The sequence below is a fragment of the Bos indicus genome, chromosome 28, assembly GCF_029378745.1.
Source record: "Bos indicus isolate NIAB-ARS_2022 breed Sahiwal x Tharparkar chromosome 28, NIAB-ARS_B.indTharparkar_mat_pri_1.0, whole genome shotgun sequence".
Lineage (NCBI taxonomy): Eukaryota > Metazoa > Chordata > Mammalia > Artiodactyla > Bovidae > Bos > Bos indicus.
Genome location: NC_091787.1, coordinates 9,568,656 through 9,593,060, shown reverse-complemented (window position 1 = coordinate 9,593,060; position 24,405 = coordinate 9,568,656). Strand labels below are relative to the sequence as shown.

At 40.2% G+C, this 24,405-nt stretch overlaps 1 protein-coding gene across 6 annotated transcripts in view; it reads right to left on the bottom strand.

The window, feature by feature from the left end:
* The window catches only part of MTR (5-methyltetrahydrofolate-homocysteine methyltransferase), a 135,610-nt gene that overhangs the window by 96,059 nt on the left and 15,146 nt on the right, over positions 1-24,405 (bottom strand). For 2 of the 6 annotated variants that reach the window (XM_019953916.2, XM_019953921.2), the window contains exons 2-11: positions 23,717-23,931; positions 16,781-16,870; positions 14,078-14,147; positions 11,998-12,090; positions 10,542-10,648; positions 8,182-8,241; positions 7,318-7,412; positions 3,903-4,003; positions 2,821-2,882; positions 1,700-1,767 (exon numbers count right to left, since the gene is read on the bottom strand). In XM_019953916.2, coding sequence (XP_019809475.1) covers positions 1,700-1,767; positions 2,821-2,882; positions 3,903-4,003; positions 7,318-7,412; positions 8,182-8,241; positions 10,542-10,648; positions 11,998-12,090; positions 14,078-14,147; positions 16,781-16,870; positions 23,717-23,931 — 961 coding nt within the window. Of the gene's footprint in view, positions 1-1,699; positions 1,768-2,820; positions 2,883-3,902; positions 4,004-5,043; positions 5,067-7,317; positions 7,413-8,181; positions 8,242-10,541; positions 10,649-11,997; positions 12,091-14,077; positions 14,148-16,780; positions 16,871-23,716; positions 23,932-24,405 lie in introns of those variants that run through there. The other 4 variants (XM_019953918.2, XM_019953919.2, XM_070782245.1 and 1 more) reach the window with 3 other exon arrangements.

The following is a 24,405-nucleotide window of genomic DNA, read 5'->3' as shown; positions in this document are numbered from 1 at the left end:
ATGCCTAGAGCAAAGGAAATTAAATCCTTTAGGTATTTTTTTTCAAGCACACACACACACAGTAGAGAGGATTCAGAGTAAGACATCACTAAAACTCCAAAATAACTACTCATGGAAATTTGTTTTAGTTATTCATACTCTTTGGAACCTTCTCGGCTTCAATGAAATATGTCTCTATTCAGCCTTGAAAAATCTGCCTGCTCTACTAAATTGATCAGGACCAGTATGAACCATTCACTACAGCCCCCCAAATTAATATGTGAATGACAAAATAAAAGCAGCAAATATACATATACAGAGATAGATAAACAGACACACACACACACACAGGTATTTTTGAAGCAACTCTTTTTATAAAGGAAGAAAGTGAACGTGAACGTGGCTTAGTCATGTCCGACTCTTTGTGACCCCATGGACTATACAGTGCATGGAATTCTCCAGGCCAGAATACTGGAGTGGGGAGTAGCTTTTCCCTTCTTCAGGGGATCTTCCCAACCCAGGGTTTAAACCCAGATTTCCCGCCTTGCAGGCAGATTCTTTACCAGCTGAGCCACAAGGGAAGCCCTATAAAGGAGGCGATAACCTTAAAAACAAAAAGAGATCCAAAGATAAGCTATCCTCAACTATTAATAGCTTTCAGATAGTATTTAAAAGATGTTTAAAAAATTATAGACTCTTAATAGAGTCTATCACAGAGGTCAACAAAAGCAGTGCAACATTAGGCAATTCACAAAGTGAATATTTTATAGGTATGAAACAGATGCAGAACAGTCAGGTGACTAGCTCAAAATATGATCATCAGTCACTTTAGGAAAAAAAAAAAAAAACAGAAACAATCCTCAACTATATTTCACTCCAATTGTTTTTCAATTCCGACCCTCTTTATAAGAGGATTAATCATGAAACTGCAGGGACTTAACCATACCCTTCACCATGTCCTGTCTCACACTCCCTTCCTTAACCCTCAACAACTTGGATTAAGCAGTGACTGTGCCAGGTGAGGTGAAGATACTCTTCTTGACCTCAATGTGCTTGCTGCTTACTGTCTTTTCTGTCCATGAAAGAATCTAGTGGAGGCAGGTATTTCTCCACATATGAGCTGTCCTTCCTTGAGCACTGGAAGTAAACACTGGAATATTAATCAGGTATTTAAAGGTACAGTGTTAAGATAGCTAGCATTTGCTTATAATCATCTAAAGGGGAAAACGAAGTTAGAAAATAGATAAAATAATAGCAAAATGCTGAAAATTATGAAAATTACATCTTAGGCACATGGGATTTCATTTTATTATTTTTGTACTTTATAAAAATTAAAGTATCCTAGTTTGCTAGGACTGCCATAATGAAATACCACAGGCTAAGGAGTTTAAACAGCAAGATTCATTTCTCAAAGTTTTGGAGGCTAGAAGTCTCAGGTCAAGGCGTCAGCAGGACTGGTTTCCTCTCCTTGGCTTCTAAATGACCCTCTTCTCCCTGTGCTTTCACAGGGTCCCCTCCTGTGTGTGTGTGTCCTCACCAGTCACACACTGGATCAGGATCTATTCACATGACTTCATTTTACCTTAATTACCTGCTTAACCACCCTACCTCTAACTATTGTCACATTCAGAACTGGGGATTAGGGCTTCGATCTATGAATTTTGAGGGGGACACAATTCATCCCATAACAAAAAATTAAACACTTAGAAGTGATTATCACCTGATATGATCTGGTGTCGTACCACAGCATCCGCCAACTATGTTGACCAAGCCATCAACAGCAAAATCCTGCATTTAGAAAAAGTTTCAGAGAGCTCATCTGAATTCTAAGTTCACCACCATCAATTCACCATCAATTCAGCATCAATTCTAAGTTCACCACCATCCACATTTCCTGAATAACTAATTTTACATTTAAAAGAGAGCTAAACATATTTGACTCTAGATATAAAGCCTTCACAAGACTCAGATACTTAAAAGCAGAGAACAGTTCAGATGAAATGCAATGAGACATCTGCCTATCTGATCATAATAAAAATTTCTTTTACCTATATGCTGAGCAGAATGAATATGAACTGAATAATGTATTTTCCAATAACATCTAAGTTATTAGTATTTAAATTTAAATTCAAATGTTGAAAAAATCAAAAATTCAATTCCTCAGTCACAATAACCACATTTCAAGTACTCCAATGATCGCAAGTGATAGAGGTTACATAATGCATAATGTGGGTCGGGAGTTTAACCACAGCTGGTCTGAAGGAAAAGATAACCGAGAGGGAACTCAAGGAACTGAGAAGTGACAGTACTGAAAAGAGCATCTACATAAGGTACTGAAATCATAAGAATTAAGTCAGAAGAGGAGACAATGTCAATAAGCCAGAAGCTAAAAATCCAAGGAATGAGGAAAAGAGACCCAGGGGTTAGAAATAAGGAGGAGTTGTGGGCAATACGGTTTTGTGAACCAGGACTTCAAAGATGGAAGGTGTATGGAGAGAACGAGAGCGGGGGCGATGACAATGGGGAGCAAAGAGATGTCAACGCCACCCAGCAGTTTTGTGGGTGGAGAAGACCACTTGGGAGTGCTCAGAGGATGAGTTTCAGTTAGTTTGGGTCTGACCTCACTGAGAATCCACTTGTTTCTACTATGAGAGGGATGCTGACAGCAAGCCCCTTCCTCTGCCTCCATCATATTCATTCATCTTAAGCTTTTATTTCTTATATACTTATATATACTTATATATTGGGTTTTCTTTAGAGGCAAAGTCTACATCTAAATATTCTAAATCAAAAATTCCATTTCTTTATCTCTTAAAAACCAAGTGAAAGAGGATTCGTGACCTTTAAATGCATGGCCATCACGTGGGGAGTTTCATCATAGTCACCGAAGGTATTGGGAAGACCTAAGAAAGCATATTTCAACCATTACTGGAAATTTTCACAAACAGACATAGTATTTGTAAAGGCCTTAGGTTAAAAGGTTAGCAAACTTTTTATTTATAATTAAAGCAAGATTACTTAAAAAAATAACAATTCATATTAAACGTAAGTACAGAGACAACATATCAAACAACAACAAAATCACAGAGGAAAATAAATACCATTATTTCTTTTCCATTTCAAAGAAAAGCTTCACTACTACATGGGACTGAATTCCTCTACCTCTGGCCCTCCCCTTCCTATAAAGGAAATTAATTCTAGTCACCTAGCTGCCAGGGGGCAAGGTTTGAGGGAGTACCACACATCCTTTGAACTATCAAGCACCAGGCATGCAATTAAAAACAACCAAAACACAGCCCATCCCCTTTCAAGTAAGTTTTCCCAAGTAAGACTTCAGCATCTAATCACCCAATTTCCTGTTTTATTTATTATCCACTTCTAGTTATCTTATTCCTAATGCTCAAAAACATACACCAGGAAATCTGGTTAACCCAGGATGGATTATCAATATTAAAAGGACAGCTTAAAAGTTGTCTACATTTATCTTAGGAATTTTTATATACCATAAATTTGAAGTCCTAACTTAAAAAGAGGAAAAGTAACAGGTTCTTTATCTGCTCATTTGTTGATACAGGGGAACAAAGAGGGCTCTCACACAGGGTCTTTGCGCCCATCACTTTGGCCACGCCCACATGGCAAGCACTGTCACCAATTCCAAGACTCTGGTCAGTTAAGCAATGAGGCTTCATTCCCCCAAGCTCTGTCCACTTCTGACACTTTCAGGCTGAGCCAAACTGTTCTTTCATATCTAGACGGAAACAGTTGTCCAGACCCAAGTATTCTTCATTTAAAAAATTCCTATTAAAAGCTGACTATATCCTAAGATCTACAAAACAAACTCTTTTAATCCAGATCTGCTTCCCTATCTACTCAGGTCTTGTGTATCTGGATTCTCCTATGTATGACTCCCCTGAAACACATACCTGCATTGGGATAACAGAGAACATAAGCTGTTGTACATTTTCCAATTGTTTCAATAAAAGGTCTCATTTCAGCTGCACCCAGAGCACAATTTAATCCAATGCTGAAAAACAAAAAGAAGAGATTAGAAGCACCCTCTTTTATTCTAAATATTTATACACATACAAAGTTATGATGAGGAAAGGAGTATATTTAAAACCAAGCAGATAATAAATCTCTTGATTTGAAGCACATTTAATTCAGCTCCAGTCAAAGCCACCTCACTGATGTTCCCTGCAGCACTAAATATTTCCGCCCATGTCTCCAACAGATGATCTTACAGCTTAAGGATCCACACTATAAATAAAAAAATAAGTTCACAGTTTCATCACTGGTATACCACGAAACAAAAATGTCTGCAAATTACCACCACTAATAAACATTGATTGGAAAGCAATACTGCAGAGAAAGAAAAAGGAAGATCTTGCAGGTAGATGGAATATTAATGGTATATGGAAGCCACTTTGGGAGTCTAGAAGACCAAGACTTGGCCCTTGATCCAACTGACTTGCAACATGATCTTGGACTTAGAATTTGTCCTCTTATAAATTAAGTGGGTTTACTTGCAACCAAGGAGCTCTGTGTTTTGCAAATGAAACTTACTGCGATTCAAAACAGATCAAAGCAGAGCTGCTAAAACCCCTACAAAGCCACTCTCAGCGGGAGCTGCCAAGGCCTTCAGGAATTCAAGAATTAACTTGACTGGGACTATGTCATCTTTTATTTTTTCATATTTAACTTTTTTTCCCTTTATTATGATTTCTTAGTGCAATGTGATATACTAGATTAGACCTGGAACAGAAAAAGAACAGTGTGGAAAAACTTGAAACCTAAATAAAGTATGGAGTTTAGATAACAGTAATATGCTTTTAGTTTTGCTGAAAGTATCACAGGTAATGCAAGATGTCACATTAGAAAAAACTAGATTAAAAAAAAAAAAAACTAGCTGAAGAGCACACAGGAACTCTGTGTACCATGTGTGCCACTTTTATGCAAATCTGAAATTATTCCACAATAAAAAGTTTATTTAACAAATTCACAACTGCCATTTGTGATAAAAAAAAAAAACTCCTAGTTTACTAGGAACAGAAGAAAACTTCTCACACTGGATAAAGCACATCTATTTGGTGATGTAGAATTAAATGTTTTTCCCACAAGATCTGGAACAAGGTAAGGATGACTTCTTTCACCTCCTGCTAAAGGTCATGCTGGGAGTCCTAAGAGGGAATTAAGAGAAAATGGAAAATAAAAGGTATGCAGATTGGAAAGGAAGAAACAAATTTGTCTTTTTTCACAGGTAAGACTATCTATTACTATTCCAAAGAATCATCTAAAATGCTCTCTGAACCCAAACTGTAAAGTACAAGGTTCATATACAAAAGTTAACTGTTTACCTAAACACTAGCAATGAGCAATTGAAATTTGAAATACAAAACATAACAGTTTACATAACATATTTACAATGGCACCAAAACAAATGAAATACTTGTGTATAACTTCAAAACTCTGATGAAAGAAATCAAGGAAGATCTAAATAAATGGAGATATATCCTAAGTTCATGAACGGGAAGATTTATTATACTTAAGACCTCAATTTTTCCCAATTTTATATACATTCACACACATCAATTAAAATCCAGCAAATTATTTGTGAATACCAATGAACTGATCCTAAAGTTTACATGAAGAAGTAAACGGCTGCTAATACAGTTCCTAGAGGAGAAGAACAAAGTTGAAGGACTGATACTACCCGACTTCAAGATGCATTAAAAAGCTAAAGGAACCTCTGGTATTGATGAGAGCACAGAGCAACGCAGCAGAATAGAATCTAGGAACATAATCAACTGACTTTTGACAAAGAAGCAAAGGCAATCCAATGGAGAAAGGACTATCTTTTCAAGAAACAGTGCTGGAACAACTGGACATTCGCATTTGACAACTTAATCTAGACACACATCTTACATCTTTCATAAAATTAATGCAACATGGTTAACTGTAAATTGAAAAACTATTAAAGATATAAATATGTATATAAAGATTACACAAGAGATAAATCTACGTGACCATGGGTTTGGCAATGAGTTTTAGATACAGTACCAAAAGTAGGTTCCATGAAAGAAAAATAAATTGATAAGCTGGACTTCACTAAAATTAAAAACTCTGTCCAATGAAAGAGCAGACTTTAAGAGCATAAGAAGACAAGCCATAGGCTGGGAGCAAATATTTGTAAAACACATATATGGTATTCAAAGTTGCTGGTTTTTGTTTTTTAATTCTTAAAACTCAACAATAAGAAAACTACCCAACTCAAAAAAAATAAACAAAAGATCTGAAGAGCAAACAGCTACCTCAAGGTGTTGTTGCCAAAATTAAAAGAGCATAAAGCACTTAGAACTGAGCCTGGCACACAGCAAACTCCCAATAAACGTCTACGACTCTTATTTTTATGGCCAACACTATAATAAAAGTTCACAGAGCACTCTGAGAAGAACATTGACCTGGGCTGGTAAGCGAGGGAAGCGTCCCTGGAGAGGACCCTAGGGATGGACTTAAAAGGCTCATGTGTTGGGGTGAGAATGCAGGGCAGGCACAGCCTCCAGGCAGAGGTAGTCCACGCATGGACAAGGCAAAGGAAGAAACTGTGTATACTCTAAGAGCTTCCATCTCATCACCATTTTGATCAGAAAAATATAGAGATATCTTAAAATACAATGCAAAAGCCATATTAATTTTTAAAAATATTTATATATTTTTTTGGCTGCAATGGGTCTTAGTTGCTGCACTCGGGATCTTCCATCTTTGGTTTAGCATCAGAACTTTGAATTGCAGCATGTGGGATCTAGTTCCCTGACCAGGGTTTGAACCCAGGCCCCTTGCATTGGAAGTGCAGAGTATTAGCCATTGGACCACCAGGAAAATCCCGGCCATGTTAATTTTAAAGATAAAAATCTAAGTTTTCGAATTCCTACTGTATTCCAAATTAGGCTGTTTCACCTTATTCCAAGCTAGGCTGTTTCTGGTTGCTCCACAAGCAGAGAGTGAAAAAACCTTACTGTTTTTAAGTGCTGATAATAGATTTAAAGTGTTTTTACTGGGCCAAGGCAGTCTTAAACTATAAGGGGAACATTCACAGACAAAAAGGCAACTCTCTGGCTTGTCCAAGGAGTATAAGAACTCTCCCAGTAACTCAAATTGATTCATTTAGGTTGTCTTCTGATGTCCTCAGGGCAGTCAGAATATACCTCAAGGAAAGTCGATATTTCACACAAGTGATACGGAGGGAATATGAAGAAGCAATTCACTCCAAGGTCACAGGCCGTAGTCACTAGAAGAGATGAACCCCAAAAGGAATGGAGGCAGGAAAGAATGATCACTCACCAGAGTGGGTCTGCATGAGACACGCTGATGACAAATGCCTCCCCAGTCTGGCCAGAGAGAGTCCGCCCACTTTTATCAACAATTGTCCCTGAAATCTGAATTCAAAAAGTAAACTCAGTCAACCACATAGACTTAAGAATACAGTCTCAAAAACAAAATAAAACTAAGAAGCTTTAAAAACAAACAAACAAACAAACATGAAAGAGAACTGTAGCACTAAGGCAACACTGTTTAACCATGGTTGGAAACAGATGAGTGCCCAGGGGAGAGGTTGGAAAGCCAAAGAAACAGAGAAAAGGGAAAGTCAGGGAGGCAAAAGCAGTGCCCAAAAAAGCTTTAGGATTTACACCACCAGTCCCATTGGAGAGGACTTTCCACAGATATTTAAGGTTATCCTGGTCTCTTGCTGTTCAACATCTGATTCGTCTAACAACGCTTGTGAGTTCTAATCTATTCTCAGCAAGCAGTGCGGGCCTGCCTAGTGCATCAGTGAACTGGCAGTCTGCTGTCTCTGGTGGTGGACGCTTCATGGTCAGCTTCAAGTCCGTCCCTCCCCGGGCCCTAGAGACAGTGAGCCTTTGACTCTGGGGACCAATTCAGCCAGGCTTCCTTGGAATAGCCTGCCTTTCACCAACCATCTCTAGATTCGTTGTCTTCACATTTCTGCAGATAAGACTGCTATTGGTTTGAAGTGATGGTAGGAGGGAGGTAAAGAGAGGAAGTTAAAATAGTTGGTTCCTAAAAGATGATCAATACTCTCAAAAGTTCTGTGTCAGGAAAACTAAAACCCCACCCTCAAAATGATGACATTAAAAAAAAAAAAAAAAAACACGAAATTCATCAAGCAAATACTTTAGGACTTACAAAGACAGGCCGGGGAACATACTCCTCTTCAAAAAGTTTTTGGACTGCAAACAAGGCTGCCTGCCAGGGAGAAAAAGGGACATCTTTGTTACTGAGAGACTGTGTCAAAGGTCACAGTCTAACAGGCTGATCAGAATGTTCCTTTTACCAAGGCCTCTTCAGATAAGACACATATCACGCTCTCTGGGGAGGAGAAACAAGTCCTCCATGTGACATACAACACCCACACCCCCTTCTCAAGGTAACACTGTACATATTCAGTTCAGTTCAGTCCCCCAGTCATGTCCGACTCTTTGTGACCCCGTGAACCGCAGCACGCCAGGCCTCCCTGTCCATCACCAACTCCCGGAGTTCACCCAAACCCATGTCCATTGAGTCGGTGATGCCATCCAACCATCCCATCCTCTGTCGTCCCCTTCTCCTCCTGCCCTCAATCTTTCCCTGCATCAAGGTCTTTTCAAATAAGTCAGCTCTTTGCATCAGGTGGCCAAAGTATTGGAATTTCAGCTTCAGCATCAGTCCTTCCATTGAACACCCAGGACTGATCTCCTTTAGGATGGACTGGCTGGATCTCCTTGCAGTCCAAGGGACTCTCGAGAGTCTTCTCCAACACCACAGTTCAAAAGCATCAATTCTTCAGCACTCAGCTTTATAGTCCAACTCTCACATCCATACATGAGCACTGGAAAAACCATAACCTTGACTAGACGGACCTTTGTTGGCAAAGTAATGTCTCTGCTTTTCAATATGCTATCTAGGTTGGTCATAACTTTCCTTCCAAGGAGTAAGCATCTTTTAATTTCATAGCTGCAATCACCATCTGCAGTGATTTTGGAGCTCCAAAAAATAAAGTCTGACACTGTTTCCACAGTTTAACCATCTATTTGCCATGAAGTGATGGGACCAGATGCCATGATCTTAGTTCTCTGAATGTTGAGTTTTAAGCCAACTTTTCCATTCTCCACTTTCACTTTCATCAAGAGGCTCTTTAGTTCTTCTTAGCTTTCTGCCATAAGGGTGGTGTCATCTGCATATCTGAGGTTATTGATATTTCTCCCGGCAATCTTGATTCCAGCTTATGCTTCCACTGTACATATTACAACAAAACAAACGCTGACTGGAAGTCCACCCATGAACTAATATTTCCCCTGAGGAAGAGCTGAAGAGCTACTCTTTTTCTTCCTTCTCTCAATCAAAACTAAAAAGACGTAAATATGAAGCCTCTACTTCTACAGCCTCACATAAACAAGGTAGGTCCATGAACCAACAGTGTGCTGCTGCTGCTAAGTCACCTCAGTCGTGTCCGACTCTGTGTGACCCCATAAACAGCAGCCCATCAGGCTCCCCCGTCTCTGGGATTCTCCAGGCAAGAACACTGGAGTGGGTTGCCATTTCCTTCTCCAATGCATGAAAGTGAAAAGTGAAAGTGAAGTCGCTCAGTTGTGTCCGACTCTAGCGACCCCATGGACTGCAGCCCGCCAGGCTCCTCCATCTATGGGAATCTCCAGGCAAGAGTACTGGAGTGGGGTGCCATTGCCTTCTCCGAACCAACAGTGTATGTCACTGCAAAAAAGAATATGAGCTAGAATGGGTTGTAAAGACACGAATGCTGTGTTAATCTGTACTGTCCATGTTTTCTTAAGTTCCAAGACCAGAAACTAAGGTCCTCTAATGCCCAAAGCTCTTCCATATCTGAACCCACAGACAGAGATACTGCATACATAAAAACTATAGTAAGGTAGTATTTTTCACCTATTAGAGTGGAAAAGATCAAAAAGTTCAATAGAGGGGGTATGGTGAAAGCAGCAGCATTCCTGTGGACTGCTCCCTGACTGGAGGATAAATGAGTACAATCTTGGACGGTGGAGATCAAAAGTAACAGTGCCCAGACTCTTTAACGCAGCAATTTCACATGTAGAAATTTATACTCAGAGACACTGTCAAAAATGTATGCGTGAGGATAGCTACTTTTTATTCCACACACTAAGTACCTTTGTACGTATGTAAGGAATACAAGCACATACGCACACTCACTCGTATACTTTTCTCTGAATGGAATCTCCATAGGGCCTCCACACCAGGAACAGCAGTTGTCCCTAAGGAAGACAGCTAGATACCCAGGGAATGGGGGCAGGGAGGATATTTACTTTTTATTCCATACATTTATCTTGAATTTTAGAATCGTGCATATATATCTGACCTATGCATCCATGCACATACAGTAGCTATACATGAAAATATTCAGTTTCATAATTAAAAAGTTCTTTATATAAAATAATAATGTTATATGTCCTCACTTCATGAGGGGAAGCACCCCAGCCGGCACCCCAGATCAGCCCCCTTTTCCTCTTTTAACTCACCTTGGCATTGGCGGTATCAAAAATAGTTTCAATGAGTAAGATATCCACTCCACCATCCAGAAGCCCTTTGGCCTGCTCTTTGTATGCTTCAACAAGTTCATCAAATGCTGCAGAAAACAAACCACACCCAGGACATCAGTCATCAATATCCTTTGAAAGCCCAGGACACATCAAATTTAGGCCTGGTTCCAGGCGAACTACCTATTGCTGGTTTGTATGCACAATTGAAGGGCAACACCACATTTTATAAGAAACATGGCAGTGATGGAAGTTAAACCAGCAAACTAAACACAGACACTCCTAAACACTCTGCACACAGGCTCACTTCCCATATGTGAGCAGAGAACAAGCCACTGACTGGGTGGGGAGGGACATGATTTCTTGAGCCCTGGCTCTTACTTTAAGATCTTTAAAACAGATCTTTCCAGGGATGGTTTTAATCAATCAATTCAGGGAAGAGTGTGAGGAATAATTAGAGAAACGTGTCACACTGGTGTGGATTCATGACTGGTCGAGTCACATTCTCTCACGCCCTCTTGGGTAAAATGTGGTTCTACTGATTTTGCGCCTGTCCTCTGACACCAACTCTGTCAGAGAAGAAACCTGCCTGGTGTGCAATTTCAGTCTCAAACACAAAAGCGTACAATCACTCCTGGGTAAACTTTTTGTTAAAAATGTCTTATCTATTTCCATCTCAGAGGGTATCCCACTCGCCATTTTATCTCTCACCCAGGAAAGGAAAGATGCACATTATATTCAATAGAGTAGCCTACTTCATCTTACATAGTGCAAGAGAGGAAAGCTCTCCACTGCCACACTAAGACCAAAAGAAGCTCCGCCACATGTCCACCCAAAATGAGCAACTCCTAGTGGAAAAGTGTGTCTGGAACCAAAATCTACAAATCACGCTTGCCTGAACTTGTCTTTGACACAGAATTCATTACCACACACGGTATTACTATTTGGCTCTGACCGTTTAATTCTTTTTGTTTTTTTTCCAGTCTAATGCTTAAACTGACCTAGATTTCTAGCCTTCTCATAAAATTTCAATGCAAGTATGCTTACAGATGCTGGTATATAATGTTAGTCTATTTATAACTGCTCCCTGACAAATAAAGTGGAGTCTAGCAGGCTATTCTATAAACTGACCAAGGCCTAGTATCTATATTTGCTCAACTTCTCAGTTTAAAGTTTCATTTTGATTGGTTTTATTTCCACAGCTGATAAAGAAGCCCAAACACAACAACAGAAAGCAGACTCAAGATAAATAATACTAATCCAATGACTAATAACAGCTCACTTTTATTTAAATGTCTACCACATCCCAGGGACTGCTAAGCCCTTAAGTCACAACAACCCCTAAACAGAAGCTGGCACCGGCCCCATATTACAGATGTACAGATTACTGAAACACCGAGGTACTTGCCCAAGGTCAATGATTGTATATGATACTCACTGATGTTCCTGTAATCTGGTCTTTCCACAGATGGCGACACAGAGAGTGTCTTGTTAGTTGGACCCAGAGCTCCTGCCACATACCTCTTAATTCCTTTGGGAAAAGAAAAACAAGTGTGAAACCCCTAAATAGCTTGCCCTTTTTGTTGTGAGTCAATAGGCCATCAGATTTTCCCTAGAACATAGGAATACAATCTTTTGTCCATCACTCCGAAATTCAGAAAGCACAAAAGCCTCACTTCTTCCCTTAATTCAACAACAAAACTTGACCTCACCTCAACTACAAGAGGCTATTTATAGTTTTTACTCACTTAGTAGACAATTCATAGATTTTACTGCAAATAGATATTTGATTATGAGGGCCGTCCTGGACCCCACTGGGGAAATTATGAGACATGAAGTATGTGCACATGTGACCTCCAAGCCAATGCAAAAAACCTGAATTCTCATATCTGGCTTCAAAGAGTTTCAGTTAGTAATCCTTTTCTCTCAACCACAGCCATGTGAAAGTGAAAGTCATTCAGTCACGTCCAACTCTGCAATCCCATGGACTGTAGCCTCCCAGGTTCTTCTCTCTGTGGAACTCTCCAGGCAAGAATACTGGAGTGGGTTGCCATTTCCTTCTCCAGGGAATCTTCCCAACCAAGGGATCGATCCCAGGTCTCCCGCATTGTAGGCAGATTCTTTACCATCTGAGTTACCATGGAAGCATCACCACAGCTATGCTTGGACAAATTCTCTCTTCCTACCCTTAAGAAACTTTGCAGGTCATGAACATAGGTTCTGCAAAATTTCCTCACAGCAGCACTGATCTTGAAACGCTCCCCACTGCTGTATTGCAGGGCCTTTGCAGGGGGAAAATATTAAATCACAATGAGTAATTACAAAGCCTGAAATTAAAGTATGAAGGAGATCCAATCTTACTTTAATAGCTCTTTAAGAACTCCTGAATAATCTTTCCTTTAGGCTAGAGTCCTGGTGCTCCTAAGAGCCTGACATGTTGTGTTCATTTACATATCATAACAGAAGCAGGGGGCACACTGCTCATCACTTGTGTTGATTTTAACTAAATGGTTATGTTTTACCATTTACCAACCAATCGATAACCCAGCCTTTAGCAGGTTACAATACTCTTTATCCACCCCCTCCACCCCCCTGCCAAGCTGGACAATAATGTTGGTATAAGAAAAACACTCATCTTTCCCTGCTTTGGCTGACTGAATATCCTCTGCCCTGTGATTCTATTGGGGCAACAGTCTATGCCCTTCCATATTTAACATTATCTCTCAGAAACAGAGTTCCTATAAATTGCTTCAGTCTTCATTAGTATGCTGTGTCTAACTTCCTAACAATTTTGCTTTACATCTTTCCTGTTGGCAATAATTTCACATTTCCAAATCTTAAGGGGTTCCATATATTTCTTCTATCCCTTTCCCGCCCTCAAAGCCTCCCCTCCAGCTGGTGCCCAAGTTTTCTTATGGCAGCCAGCCAGGAGGTGAGTTATTTTGGGGAGCCATTTTTCAAATCCCAGCAAGACTGACTCTACTGTGCTACACAACAGCGCCTTCAAAGACATTAGTGGCATGAAGTGGAAAACACTCCAAAGACCATCTCTCTTTACCTAGGTAAGGTAAACCTCAAGGATGAGGGTAGCTTAAAAGGGATAAGATCAAATATCTTAATGATCACCACTATGACCACAGCAGTCAGTTGCGCCTCAGTAACCTGAAGATGTGCTTCTGAAGGTGGAGAGATCATCTTAGCTGTAAACGCATGGGGAATCCATGGTACCAGCTATAAAATTAAGACATAACATCGAATAAACACAGAGCAGGAGACCGACCGATGGAGATGGGGTCAATTCAGAGAGACGTTGAATGCTTGATTATGAAACTGCAGAGAAGTAACCTACAAACAAGTACATGATGGCATCTGCAGTGTTGCTGTAGGCCAGCTGTCACGGAAGGAAAAAGGGCAATAAGCACAGATTATTACAGCTAAGAATGTCAAAGGAAGCAGCTTTGGTTTTTTGTTTTGATTTTTAAAGCAAAAAAAAAAAAAAGGAGAACAAGGTTCCTTACCTGTCTGGAGAGAGATGTCCTCGGCTGCTTTTCTGGCCACTCCCGCAGAGCACATGTTCATCCGGTAGGCCTAATATATCAATGGCAAGGGTTAGTTTGTCTTTTTTCTTCCATAAAATAAGTAAGGAATTCATGACCTTCTAAAACTCAATTTTATGCAATAAGAAAATGCAGAGTGAATTAATTTGAGGTCTGAATAAAATCTTAGCCAATAAGGCCTACCAGCTGCCCCAGAAATGAAGGCAACAGGAAGGGCAAGTCTTTGGGAACTACTTTTACGTTCCTCCCCAAAACCATGAGCTAGCTGGCAATCTCTGGACATCTGGCACATCAGAATAAGCTGATGTCACGAAATATGCTGAGAAAAAAAACAGTAATGGGAAAACCACAGGCTTCAGAGATAGGACACCTGGGTTCCAGAACCAGCTCTGTCACCACCTGCCTAGGCAGTTCCCTCAGCAACTCCCTCAGGCCCTGGTTTCTTTCACCATACAATGGTTAGAGACAGTGGGTCTGAACTTTTTGTAGATTATTAACCTCTAGAGGATCTGGAGAAGGGCCATGAACCCTCTCCTTATGACTAAAAGGCAAGCATACACAAAGGTCCAAAGCAGTGCCCACAAGTTCTATTGAAACAGTCAAGCCCATTCATTTACGTGCTATTACTGCTCTCGCACTATAATGCCAGTGTTGAGCAGTTGCAACAGAGACTGTATGTGCCAACGAAGCTTAAAATATTTACTGCCTGGCCTTTTAAAGAAAAAGTTTGCCAATCCTGCCCCAAAATAACACAAAAGCAATTTGACACAATTTCATTTTCCCTTGATAACCCCAAAGGCAAGTGATTTCACAAAGCCCCAATACTGAGGGAAATCAGTGTCAGGGCACTCAGGACTACATGCCTGAACACAGAGGCAAGTCTGGGAAAAACTCTACCCAGAAATAGGAATCTCAGCCTCTGCCACCTATTTTCATCAGGTTTACAAAAACTGAATATGGAAGCATTGTGTTGATTAAAAAGAAACCAGATCCTTTACCCCACACCCACTAAGATGCCTGCTAAGAGGACAAAACAAAAACAAATCCAGGGCTTCCCTGGTGCTCAGTGGTAAAGAATCCAAGGCAATGGCACCCCACTTCAGTACTCTTGCCTGGAAAATCCCATGGACAGAGGAGCCTGGTAGGCTGCAGTCCATGGGGTCGCTAAGAGTTGGACACGACTGAGCGACTTCACTTTCACTTTTCACTTTCATGCATTGGAGAAGGAAATGGCAACCCACTCCAGTGTTCTTGCCCGAAGAATCCCAGGGATGGGGGAGCCTGGTGGGCTGCCGTCTATGGGGTCGCACAGAGTCGAACACAACTGAAGTGACTTAGCAGCAGCAGCAGCCAATGCAGGAGACATGGGCTTGATCCTCTAACCAGGAAGATATCACATGTCTCAGAGCAACTAAGCCCGTGTACCACAACTATTAATTCTGTGCTCTAGAGCCCAGGAGCTGCAACTACTGAAGCCCGCACTTGTCCTGTGGTCTGCAACAGAAGTCACCGCAATGAGAAGCCTGAGCACCACAACTGGAGAGCAGACCTCCTCCTCGCTACAACTAGAGAAAAGCCTGCACAGCAATGAAGACCCAGCACAGCCAAAAATAAACAAATAGAATTATTTAAAAAAAAAAAAAGAAACAGGACAAATGCTGGCAAAGATGTGGAAAAACTGGAACCCTTGTATGCTGTTGGTGGGTTTATAAAATGATGCAGGTACTGCAGAAAATAGTGTGGTAGTTTTGCAAAAAATTAAACAGAATTACTGTATAGCTCAGCAACTCTACTTCTGGGTATACATTCAAAAGATATGCGAGCACAGATGCAAAACAGATTATCTGTACACTGTGCTCAGAGTAACACTGTCCACAACAGCCAAAAGGCAGAACCAACCTAAGTATCCAATAGTGGATGAATGAATAAACACAATATGGTATATCCATACAATGGAATACTATTCAACTTTGAAAAAGGAAGGATATTCCAATGCATGCTACAGCATGAGTGAACCTTAGGGGACATTAAGTGAAATAAGCCAGTCACAAAAGGACAAATACTGATAATCCACTTACATGAGGCAGCTAGGAACTAAATTCACAAAGACAGACAGCAGAATGGTGGTTTCTAAGGGCTGGGGGAAGGGAAAATTGGGAATTATTGTTTAATGGGTATAGAGTTTACTGTTTTACAAGATGAAGCGTTCCATGGATAGATGGTGGTAATGGTGGCACAGCAAACAATGTGAATATATGTAATGCCATTGAACTGCACGCTTAAACATGGTTAAAATGGTGAATTTTATGTTACATGTATTTTGCCACCATTTTTTTAAAAAGGGAAACCAGATCTGTCACTCAATTTAAAAAGGCTTCACAAAACTGCACACATGGCCAACCATTATGCTTTTATTCAATTACTGCATAATAAGCATCATTTTTATTTGATTATCACTTGTCCACAAAAGAAACCAGCTGGAAAATGACTGGGCTGTTATGGTTACAAGCCGAAGAGATTCCAACCATTTCCTCTGTCTGACCACAAACAACAGATAACTAGATATTAGCTTGACCCTGCAGGTTTGGCTGGTTTTCTCACTAGCAACTACCAATAGTAAATGCTCATGACTATCTCAGATACAAGCAAAAATGAAATCCTTACCAAGTGTTCCAGGCCATAGTCAGCTTGGGCAATAGAAGTGCTGCTGAAAGTATTTGTTTCAATGATATCTGCCCCAGCTAGGAGGTACTCCTGCAACAAGAGAAAGTCATGTCAATGCTATGAGTCACAGAATCCCTGCCTCCTAATAGTAAATTTGCCTTTTCCTCACCATCTTCACCAAATACCTTTTGACTACTTACTAAGTGCAAGGCACTGCAGTACATACAGGACAGAGACACAAAAGGATATAGGGATTTCATAAAAAGGCACGTGGTATAAATAAAACAGAACTTGAAGTCAGACAAAGTTCAAATGTGGTGTGAACTGAGTCGAGTTCCTTAAACTCTGAGCCTCAGTTTCATTTGAAAGTAGTATAACCCTGCTTCACCGGTGACCAGATGATAGCACAGATCACACATCAAGCTTCTGGCACATGATGGCCCTCAACAAATATTCCGTCTGTTCCTCTGCCATGTCCCAGCTTCGGCACAGCTAGGATTCTGTTGAGAAGGGCCCTCTCGCTGCAATCTCAATTCTGACCACAGCTGCTTCAGCCCACAGGTCCTGGCCCCTGCGAGCCAGATCAGAACCCTCACTAAACCCCGAGGACCTTGGTGCCCTCCTGTTCTCCCTGTTTGAAATCTTTCTTCCTTGTTTCACTCTGTTTCAATCTGATAAACACTCTGGTGAATTTTCCAACACTGAGTAAACTCCTGATTTTCCAACACTGAGTAAACGTAACCCCACATAAGCAGATAAGACACTGTTTGCAGAAATATTTGGAAATAAAATCCAAGATTTACACACTTTTAAGTCACAAACAGCCTAAATACTCACCAATAGGGAAACGGCTAAATAAACTATAATATGTCCATTTTATTACATGTTATGTGGCAGCTAAAAAACACCATGTGTGGGGAGTTCCCTGGTGGTCCAGTGGTTAAGACTCTGTTTTCACTGCAGGGGATATGGGTTTGATCCCTGGTCAGGGAACTAAGATTCTGCATGCAACAAGCAGCCAAAAAATAGGTAAAACAACAACAACAACAACACTGTGTATAAATATCTACGAATATGGAAACATCTCCAAAAATACTATTCAGTAGAAAAACAAAATTAATATGACACCATATAAATTTAAAATATACACACATACAAATAATATTGAGTTTTCTAGTATACACAAACATATACACTTATGCATAAATGCATAACAAATGATTTGGAAAGACATACACCAACTAGTGTAAGTGGTTATCTCTGGGGGAAAAAAATAGAAATTTGGAGTATTGGTTAAAAGGGAATTTATTCTTAACTATGAGTTCTGTTTTATCAGAACAAATTAAAATTTAGCTTTTCAAAAAAGAGAAAGAAAAACTGAAAACAACCTTAAGGCCTAGGAATAAGGTTAAATTAAGCAAACGGTGATATATGTACAGAATAAATTTGTACAAAGTTATTAAAACCATGTCTCAGAATATTTAATACTCATGGTATTAAAAAATGCAAATTATAAAATAGTATGGAGTAATAATAATCCCAATTTAATTTTAAAAACCCAAATACAGAAAACTAGTCTGAAATATAAATTAAAATATGTGAATGGCAAGTATGTCTTGGTACTGAATTTACAGTCCATGGGGTCACAGAGCTGGACATGACTGAGTAACTGGGCATAAACACACATACTGATATTACAGGTGGTTTTTATTTTCTTTTATGTTTTTCTATCAAGCTAGACATTTTATTTTTGTAACAATGAACACATATTATCTCTATAAATAGGCAGAGAGTATTTCTAAATTCCCAGTTATTTTCTCCAATTCTCCATAGGTTTAAAATTTTCCATAATATGAAGTTTATAAGGTGTTTTTTCTAGCTCTTCACCTTTTCTCTCCACCTTCTTTCCTGGAATAATATCCCACTCATGGACTTGGGATATGACACCCCAAGATTCCAAGCCTATTCTCACCAATTAAAACACGTGTGAGTGCTATATTAAAAATGGATACGCAACAAGGACCTACTGTGTAGCACAGGGACCTCTGCTCGATCTCATGTGCAGCCAGGACGGGAGGGGAGTTGAGGGAGAATGGAGACACATACATGTATGGCTGAGTCACTCTGCTGTGCACCTTCAACTATTACAACATTGTTAGTTAGCTATGCTCCAATATAAAATTAAAAGTTTAAGCAAAAAAGCATGGATGGATGTGGGCAAGCTACTTAATTACGCTGCTCCTCAGGTTTCTTCTGTAAAAGCTGTCAAGATTAAAGGAGGCCATTAATGACAACACAGCCAGAGTCTACCTACAGGTGTTTTAAAATATCAGTTCCTGTAGGTCTCAGCCTAACAACAGCAAATGAGCTAGGAAATGCATGAGGCATTCACCTGGGGCCTTACCCCCAGTGCTGAGCCAGGGCGGAGCCAAGGCCACGGCCTGACTGGCCCTAGCGATTCTTATCACAGTTGCAAGACTCACCTCAGCAATTACTATCAGGGAACTTTTGAAAAAACAAAAAGGTCCTACTATCCACAGGTCCTGAAGGGTGCAGGCATGCTCAGGCCACACAGTGAGGTAGCTGGGGGTTGGAGGGAAATAACTGAGAGAACCAGGGTTCTGTCTTCATTGGGATCAAGGTAGATGCTTAGAATATTGTGGGTTCACTCTTTACTGAAGAACTTAAAACCTAACAGTAGGAATTAGGGTTCGGGAAGGAAAAGGCAGGGTCACTCATTTAGGTTACCCAGGCCTTTCTCCAAGAGGAACTTCATGGCGGGGGAAGCCTGGTTGCTAGTCGGTCAGTCAGCAGCCGTTTCATACAGCTGGCAGGGTGTTTACAGACAAGGACGCCTTTGAAATGGATGCCTCCCCAACCAGAAGCTGAAAGGCACCTACATTCTTAGTGTCAGAGACTTGCATTTTGTATAGAGCCTGGACACCATTAAAATTAAGGATCAGTGGATCAGCTCTATGGTCAGTAATACTACTAGAAATAACTAAGTGTGAAAAGACCTAGTCTTTTTTCCTTCCTCATCCATGAACACGATATGGTCTCTACATCCAGAGAACTCCAGCGAATCAATATCCCTCACAAATGGGACAGCCAGATACACCTTATTGTATTTACTGCCATTTTGATTCATGTCCCTATCCTGGGAAATTTGCTATTCTTTCTAGTTGTCTATCTAACACAGAAGACAAAGATTCACTCTCTTGAAAAACATTTACTGACTTACTTTGTGCAAGATACTGTTCTAAGCAGTTGGAATTCAGTAGTGAAAAATAGGCATAAATTAGTGCCCTCAGGAAGCTAATGGTTGGGGAAGGGTGGCGATTTCACCAATTGCATGATAAGAACTGATGTTTGTATCCATATTGGGCTTCCCTGGTGGCTCAATGTAAAGAATTCTCCTGCAATGCAGGGGATACAGGAGACACAGGTTCAATCCCTGGATCGGGGAGATCCCTGGAGATAGAAATGGCAACCCATTCCGGTATTCTTGCCTGGACAATCCCACGGACAGAGGAGCCTGGCATGCTGCAGTCCATGGGGCTTCAAAAAGTTGGACATGACTGAGTATGCATGCATAATAATTGTAACTGTATCAAGCAATTCATACCCATGATGGCATTCCCAATATACAATGTACTGGAATTTTATAATGCAATTTGACTACATATTAGAAGGCCTAGCAGAAAAACTTGTAGAATCAACCTCTTCAAGAACCAATTTTAAATCTTCTAGTACTGACAATTTCTATTACAACAAAGGAAAGGTATTCCTAGTTTTTCTTGAAATGAAAACTATTCTGCATCTTATCTAGAACAAAGTCTTGACCAGCCAAGGGAAGGTTCCTTCCAGTCTCAATGAATCATTTAATCATTCATTCGTTTAAGTGATTTCCTTAAGAAGAGTCTGAAAGGCACCAAAAACAAAAATAAACAAGTGGGACTACATCAAACTAAAAAGCATCTACACAGCAAAAGAAACAAGCAATAAAATGAAAAGGCAATCTACTGAATTGGAGAAAATATTTGCAAATCATGTATCTGATATGGCTATCCAAAATGAAGAATTCATACAATTCAGTAACTAACAAAAAAATACAAACAAACCAATTCAAAAAAAAATGGGCAGAATACAGGACTTCCCTGGCAGTCCAGTGGTTAAAGACTCTACACTTCCACTGCAGGGGGTATAGTTGGATCCCTGGTCAGGGAACTAAGATTCTATATGCAGCATGGCATGGCCAAAAAGGAAAAAATGAGCAGGAGACTGCAACAGACATTTTTCCAAGGAAGACATACAGATGGCCAACAGGTTCATGAAAAGACAGTCAACATCACTAACTGCAAATCAAAATCACAATGAGATATCAGAGCTCACCTATCAGAATGGCTTTTATCAAAAAGACAAGAAATAACAAGTGTTGGTAAAGAGATACAGAAAAGGGAGCTCTTGCGGGAATGTAAAGTTTGCACAACCTCAATGGAAAATAGAATGGCGACTCCTCAAAAAATTAAAAATAGAACTACTATATGACCCAGCAATTTTATTTCTGGGTATTATCCAAATAAAACAAAACCACTAACTCAAAAAGATAGAAGATACTTAGTTGATCCTGCCAGTAGCATGCTTGTTTCAAATATTAAGCCGTGCATGTCTAAGAACATACGGTAAGGACAGTGAAACTGTGAATGGTTCACAGAATCAATGACGGTTCCTTCGGTTGCTTGCTTCTCTCAGAAAGCCCAGAGATAAGCCCATGCGCTTATAGGTACCTTATCTTTGACAGAGGAGGAAAGAATATACAATGGAGAAAAGATAGTCTCTTTAATAAGCGGTGCTGGGAAAACTGGACAGCTAGGTGTAAAAGAATGAAATTAGAACACTTCCTAACAACACATAAAAATAAGCTCAAAATGGATTAAGAACTTAAATGTAAGACCAGAAACTATAAAACTCTTAGAAGAAAACACAGATAGAACACTCTTTGATACAAATCACAGCAAGATCCTCTATAACCCACCTTCTAGAGTAAAATAAGAACAAAGATAAACAAATTGGACCTAATTAAACTTAAAAGTTTTCTGCACAGCAAAGGAAACCATAAACAAGATGAAAAGACAACCCTCAGAATGGGAGAAAATAATTGCAAATAAAGCAACTGAGAAAGGATTAACCTCTAAAATATACAAGCAGCTCATGCAGCTCAATATCAGAAAAACAACCCAACCAAAAAATGAGCAGAAGACGTGATAGACATTGCTCCAAAGAAGACATACAGATGGCTAATAAGCACATGAAAAAAATGCTCAACACCGTTTACTATTAGAAAAATGCAACCAAACGTACAATGAGGTATCACCTCCCAACAGTCAAAATGGCCATTATCAAAAATCAACAAACAGCAAATGCTGGAAAGGAGTGGAGCAAAGGGAACCCTCTTGCACAGTTAGTGCAAATATAAATTGATGCGGTCACTATGGAGATTCCTTAAAAAACTAGGAATAAAACTACACATGACCCAGCAATCCCACTACTGGACATATACCCTGAGAAAACCACAATTCTAAAAGACACACATATCCCAGTGTTCACTGCAGCATGTTCACCATTTACAATAGCCAGGACATGGAAGTAACCCAGATGTCTAGTGAGAGATGAATGGATAAAGAAGATGTGGTACACATATACAATGGAATATTATTCAGCCATAAAAAGGAATAAATTTGAGTCCATTCTAGTGAGGCAGATGAACCTAGAGTCTGTCACACAGAGTGAAGTAAGTCAGAAAGAGAAAAACAAATATCATATATTAACCCATATATATGGAATCTAAAACAGTGGTACTGATGAATCTCTTTGCTGGGCAGGAACAGAGATGGAGGCACAGAGGACAGACTTGTGGGACCCAGCAGGAGGAGGGGGAGGATGAACTGAAAGAGCAGCACTGAAACATACACATTACCACGTGTGAAATAGCCGGGGGGAATCTGCTGTCCGGCACAGGCAGCTCAGCCCAGTGCTCTATGACAGCTTAGAGGGGTGGGAGGTAGGAGGCAGGCTGAAGGAGGAGGGGACATAAGCACACCTACGGCTGATTCATGTTGATGTATGGCAGAAACCAACACAATACTGTAAAGCAATTAACCTCCAGTTAAATAAATTTTTTAAAAAAAGATGTACCCATGTTCACTGTAGCATTATTTACAGTTGTCAACATATGGAGACAATCTAAGTGTCTACTGACAGATGAATGAAAAAAGGAAATGTCATATGTATATGTAATGGAATATAACTGAGCTATAAAAAAGAAGAAAGGTAGTTGCCAGAAGTTGGGGAGTGGACAGTAGGGGAAACGGATGAAGGGGGCCAAAAGGTACAGGCTTCTAGTTATAAAGTAAGTCACGAGGATGAATGCACAGCATGAAGACTGCAGTTACTACCACTACAAGTTGCTAAGAAGGTAGATCTTAAAAATCTTCATTACAAGAAAAATACTGTAACTATGTATGGTAACAGATATTACCTAGACTTACTGTGGTGACCATTTTGTAACATATACTAACATCTAATCATTACTCACTGGAAAAGACCCTGATGCTGGGAAAGACTGAAAGCAGGAGGAGAAGGGGACGACAGAGGATGAGATGGTTGGATGGCATCACCAACTCTATGGACATGAGTCTAAGCAAGCTCTAGGAGTTGGTGATAGAGAAGCCTGGCATGCTGCCGTCCATGGGGTTGCCAAGATGACTGAGCAGCCAAACTGAACTGAAACCTGCTTTCTGAATAAGCCACCTCTTTCTGAATAAATCACCCCTTTCTCTGTCTCCCCCAGAGCACTTAGCACAGTGGTCTGCCCTCAGGACACCAAAGGACTTGCAGAATGATAGATAAAAATATAAGAACTCAAGGAAGCTTTACCTTATGGATTTGGTAAATGACATTGGGCTGAGTTATACTTAAAATGTCATTGTTGCCTTTCAGGGGCCTGGCATGATCTTTAAATTCTTGTCCTCGGAAGTCTTCTTCACTCAGCTTGTGCCGCTGGATCATGGTCCCCATCCCTCCATCAAGCACCATAATCCTCTCCTGCAGGATAGCTTCAATCTCATCTTGCAGGGTCTTCTTCATCCCTGCTTTAAAGAAAGTGAAAATGTGAGTTTCCAAAATGAAAGGGGAAAAATAGGTGTGGAGAGAGATTGCAGACTAAATTAAAATAATTCACAACAGGGAGTAAATGGGGCTCATAGATATATTCTCTCAATCCTGCAGACTTTGAAAAAGGCTGCCCCAAAATGTTTTCATTAAGTTACAACAATGCTTAATGAAACAAGAGGTTGTACACAGCACAGAATCACTGGTATAGCACTACATCAAGGTTAACGTAGGCTGTAGTTATTCCTGTTTCAAAGATGAGCACAACAGACAGCAGAGAGCCAACTGCTACAAGCCCAGGCCAGCTGCTGGAGGTCTGCAGGCCTCCCTCCCCGTTGGCTCTGTGCATGTGCCCAGAATAAGACATAAGATTTGGTTTGATAACCGAAAGCCATCAATAATTCCAAACTGCCATTTAGACTGTTAAGTCTGACAGTCTCTTCCACTACCACCAG